The sequence below is a fragment of the Lotus japonicus genome, chromosome 6, assembly GCF_012489685.1.
Source record: "Lotus japonicus ecotype B-129 chromosome 6, LjGifu_v1.2".
Lineage (NCBI taxonomy): Eukaryota > Viridiplantae > Streptophyta > Magnoliopsida > Fabales > Fabaceae > Lotus > Lotus japonicus.
This window is the reverse complement of record NC_080046.1, coordinates 47,223,066-47,227,922: the sequence shown is the minus strand read 5'-3', so window position 1 is coordinate 47,227,922 and position 4,857 is coordinate 47,223,066. Positions and strand designations below refer to the sequence as shown.

General features: G+C 36.4%; 1 protein-coding gene across 1 annotated transcript; it reads left to right on the top strand.

The window, feature by feature from the left end:
- The first annotated feature begins 316 nt into the window (after positions 1-316).
- On the top strand, positions 317-4,391 carry LOC130723219 (uncharacterized). Its single transcript, XM_057574188.1, has 4 exons — positions 317-620; positions 901-1,031; positions 3,150-3,254; positions 3,669-4,391. Exons 1-4 carry the CDS (start codon positions 534-536, stop codon positions 4,120-4,122), a joined length of 777 nt encoding a protein of 258 aa, XP_057430171.1. The 5' UTR covers positions 317-533; the 3' UTR covers positions 4,123-4,391.
- Positions 4,392-4,857: the final 466 nt, after the last annotated feature.

Sequence of the window (4,857 nt, the reverse complement as noted above, 5' to 3'; positions counted from 1 at the left end):
CTCGCTCAAAGTACATGGACGATTATATAAAAAAATTCCACGTCGGGTCTCATTAATTGACGTGGACGGCCAAGTCAGTGATTGCCGGACCTGAGGCTGTCGGAGGGACGGATCAAAATTTTTTTTTAAAAGTCTGAGGATGGTTTTCAGATAATTTTCCGGCGAGAGACGGTTTTCAAAACTCGCTCAAAGTTTAGGGACGGTTATAGTTTTTAATCCTAAATAATAACATTAAAACATAAAATTTGTGATTGTAGAATGTTTGAAAATAAAAAAACCAAAACTATATAAAAACGTGTCGTGCTTACATTTTGGTCCTTGTTTGAATAGAATAGGGATTATCATTCTCATTCCACTGTTCCCTTCTTCCTCTTTGTGCCCTCTGCGGCATCTCAGAATCATTCTTCAGCATCTCTCCCATATTCTCTCCCTCTTTCCTCCTCTTTTATCTCCCCTGCTTTTCTTATACTTCTCCACACACACACAGACACCTCTAGTTCTGCAACATCTATCTACCTTCTCGATCTGTCACTATGACTTCATCACTCGTGCAGATCCAAGACGAGGAGCAGGTCGTCCTCACCCACGATTTTCATGATCTTTCCATCGAAGATCATCTGGTATTTTTTTCCCTTCCTTCTAGTTAATCGGTATGCATATTTCTTCCTCCTCGTTAATCGCGTGCTTTGTTTTTATCATGTAACTAACATTTAGGTTTCCCATTTTTTTTGGGGATACCCAATTGGGTTTTCTTATCAAAGTTTCAAAATTGTTTTCTGGGTCTTGTTTATTTTTGTCAATTACTGAATTTTGTTGATGCTCGATTTTTGGGGTTGTTTTGTGTTGTGAATGGAATTTGAGAATTGATGGCCTTATTGCTGATTCCATGGTGATGCTCAGGTTGAAAAGGGGAGTGATGAAGAGACTCACAAAGGGGGATTTGGAAACCATGGGGGAATATGTGCTATTTGCTTGGATAAGATAGTGCTGCAGGAGACTGCTCTTGTTAAAGGTTGCGAGCATGCTTACTGGTTTGTCTAAAGTCTAAACCACCTCTATTGTACTTTTTATATTTAACTAATTAAGTTTATGGAAAACATGCTTGCTTGCTTATGATATGTTTACTTTCAAATTGCTATTAGTTTTGGATTAATTGGGATTTTCAATACCAATTGTTGCGCTTAGGGAACATGGATTAGTGCCACCTTTTAAACGGTGGTGTCTTTTATTCTGTCAAACTAAATAAAGACCAACACTGCTGTAAATGTTGCTTAGTATGTTATATGTTTAGTTATCCTGATGAATGAGGACTGGTTCATTTGATTGGAGATGGAGTATGTTTCTCTTTTATGTTGGCGCTTGAAATGTTGCCTATGTTTAGACTTTTTTCTATAACTTATGTTTGAGATTTGAGAATATTTTAAAGTCAATGATAAAAAAACACATGGCTTTAGTGCCTTTCTGTATGCAACTTGGATTTGTGTGTAACATCAATTTGTGAGTTTGTTATTAGTTTGTCTCACTAGTAAGAAAAAACTTTATATTAGTTCAGTTAGTATGTAATTGGGTTGGGCATTATGGATTTCCACAAGATCGATAGCAGTGTTACCAAATCGCGATCGCGGACCATCGCGGTGAGCCAAAAATCCTCTATTTCGGCCGCTATTTGGTGGCAAATAGCGGGAATAGCGCGCTATAGCGGGCAATAGCGGCGTCGCGCCGCTATAACCGCTATTTGATAACACTGTTCGATAGGAGATCTATCATGACTGATGCAATCATGCGTAATGTAATTTCAGTTAGTATGTAAATTGTTTTTCATCATAAGGTCTTTGAGATAGCAAGATGCGAGAGCACTTTGGATTGAGCTTGAAGCCTGGACATGACTTGGATTGAACTTATGAGTTATGACCTCTTTGTCATAGAGGTTATGACATTATGTCTGGACTCTGGACTAATTTTTCTATAAGAACAAGCTGTTAGCTGAAGACATATAAATATCGACCTACTAGGTTTAGCTTTCATATGATTGTTGTTAGCTTTATAGGCTTACACCTAACAGTTGTCTAATGACATGGAAATCTATATAGGTTTTACCTAGCATGTATTTGGTATTGATAGCATACTTACGAACACCATCATATTTATGAGTGTCATCTGGTTTAGCATGTAGTTAATAAAGTCTTGCTTGATCTTTTTGTAGGAATGAAAGAAAATTTTCATTGTTCATAATTTACATCATATCATGTCCATTGAAGTTATCCAAGTTAGTTTATAGGTGATGGTACAATTACTGAACTACATATTGAAAGTGAAATTATGGAAGATGTCAAACTACCGTGGTGGAGGAATCTAGGATTGTTTGCAAATTGAGATTTTATGTTATATTTCTTTTAACTAGTGAATGAGCTTGAATTCAGCTCTGCATCAAGTTGATCTGATTTGTATTGGTTCTGCATCAGTGGGAGTGAAACCCATTTGGTCCAAAATCTGAATAGATCGCTAATGTTTTGTAGTGGATGTATTTTTGTTATTTTTTAATGCTTATAAGTTATAACCCTACTTCCGGTGTTAGGGAAGTTGCTGCACATATCAACCTAAAAGAGGAGCTTTAAATGATATGCATTATTACTTTTCTGTCTTAAATGTATAATTATCTTTTGGCTAATTGATGGTTAGTGCAGTAGACTTTTGGCAGTTGTAGTCATTGTTTGCCAATGTAGGTTCATTCACCTAATCATCCTTCTATTCATGACCAAGGAAACCTCCTCTCACCTTAAACTTTATATACTGAGAAATAAAATGTGCCTATTGCTTTAGGAGAAAATATTTTTGCCAACTGTTTATTGCACTCAAACACATCACTCATTTATTAGACTCTTTCAGCCCTTAATTTGGAGGATCTTGGTATGTAATTACCACTTGTTAATGTCCCTTTTAGGGCGTCTGATAAAATTGGTGTCATATTTTCTTATTTAAGTGATGTTCTGATGTATATTTGTTGAGTTTGCTTGAACTACATTGTTTTTTTTTTGCTACATTTCCTTTCATTCAAGTGACTGTTCAGATTTTGAGGTTTAGAGATTATTTTCTGAGATGTTTGCATATAACTTCTTTGAATTGACATGATTATACTTAATTTTGTGTAGTGTAACGTGCATCCTTCGCTGGGCCACATACAACAATAAAGTTACGTGCCCTCAGTGCAAAAATCCATTTGAGTTCCTCAATGTCCATCGCTCACTTGATGGCAGGTAATAACTGCACTTTTCGCTGTGGTTTTTATTTGTGACTTCTGATTTATAGTTTATGCTGCTTCTGTTGAATTGAGAGTGGAAAGAGTGATGCTATTTTTGTGTAGATCAGTCAGCTACATCAATCAGTTGATGCCGTTATGGTTCTACCAGCAACTATATCTTCATTTTTACTAGTCAACTGAAGCTGAATTTGTTGGCAATTAGGTAGCCAGTAATTTGGGTCTAAGTGCCCTTCCTCTTTAGCATGAGAGTCTTTCGTTGTGAGGGATAATTAAAGGACGTAGAAGAGGGATAATCAAAAGTGAAATTGTGTTCTGGATATTGAGATATTAGCTATCTTGTTTTAAATTTTGGTAGTTTATTTTTGTCTAACTTCGTGTTCATAATTCTTGACCTTTTATACTGTGACAGCATTGAGGATTACATGTTTGAGGAAAGTGTTTGCCTACTCCTTCGGGCCAAATGGTTCAAACCTTTAACTGTCGAGGACCATGTGGTGGTTCATGAAGATACTTTATTAGATGAACTTGAAGATTATTATTATCATTATGAGGAGGATGACGAAGATCTAGATGATGCTTACTATGGTGGCTCGTCAAGTTTCCGCATTGGCAACCGTAGATGGGGAGACAATGGTTATGTAAGAGCTGGGCGTCAAGAAGCTCGGCCAGTCCATAGATCAAACACTGATAATTCAGGAGCAAGTTCGGGAGCAAGTTCATCCCGCCAGCCAAAGAAGAAAGAGGCTGCAAAAAGTGCTGCCACCACAGGGAGACGGGCAAAGAGGGCACTGAAAAGGGAAGCTGCTGATAAGGCAGCAGAAGCAAAGCATCAGCAGCATTTAATTAGGTTGGGCAGGAAGTGATTCTATTTGATGTCACAAGCCGAGCCTTGAACTTTCCTTCCCTCAAGTTAATATATTTTCTTTTCTTTCTTTACATTTTTTTGTACATTTATGTGCTTTATGAAAGCATGTGGGGGAAGATGTTTTAGAATAATGGCTTGGTATAGGTGGTTAGAGTTCCTTGGGTGTATGGTTGATGGAGTTCCTAACTCGTTGAACAATTTAGGTTTCAATTAGTTATCAATGCAGCTCTAAGTTGTGCATAATCAATAATGATCTTGACACCTCAATGCTTCGATGCCTTTTTTTCTTCCCTCTCTCTTTCTCTCGAAATTAAGAAATTTCAAATACTCAATGGAAAAAGGAAATCTCAGTTGTGGGGATAGCAAGAAAGAAAGTTGGGATGAAACTTAAAAATGTTGGACTCTATTAAGTGTCTCATTTTCTGTTTCAAACTAAAAGTATGACATGTTAAAATCAGACAAAACATGTTTTTAATATGTATTTATATCACATTCACCAAGATTAAATAATCGTCCGATCTGAATCCAATGGCTCATAATGAATGACTGTCAAAACTGCTGTCTGCTGTGAATCTGACAATAACTTAAAATTGGTGTTTAATATGACTAATCTTATACTCTATGTATGTCATATGGTCAATAAGTAACAACAACCTTGGTTTTTTAATTCATGAGAAACCTTCAACATCTATGAAAGAGTAAATTTTTTTTATTGTATGTAATCTCTAATAAA

Bases quoted from the DNA above. Each gene is read 5' to 3' on its own strand.
- LOC130723219 (XM_057574188.1), top strand. From the start codon at position 534: ATGACTTCATCACTCGTGCAGATCCAAGACGAGGAGCAGGTCGTCCTC. The intron at 621-900 runs GTATTTTTTTCC...GGTGATGCTCAG, and splicing joins TTTCCATCGAAGATCATCTG to GTTGAAAAGGGGAGTGATGA. The intron at 3,255-3,668 runs GTAATAACTGCA...ATACTGTGACAG, and splicing joins CATCGCTCACTTGATGGCAG to CATTGAGGATTACATGTTTG.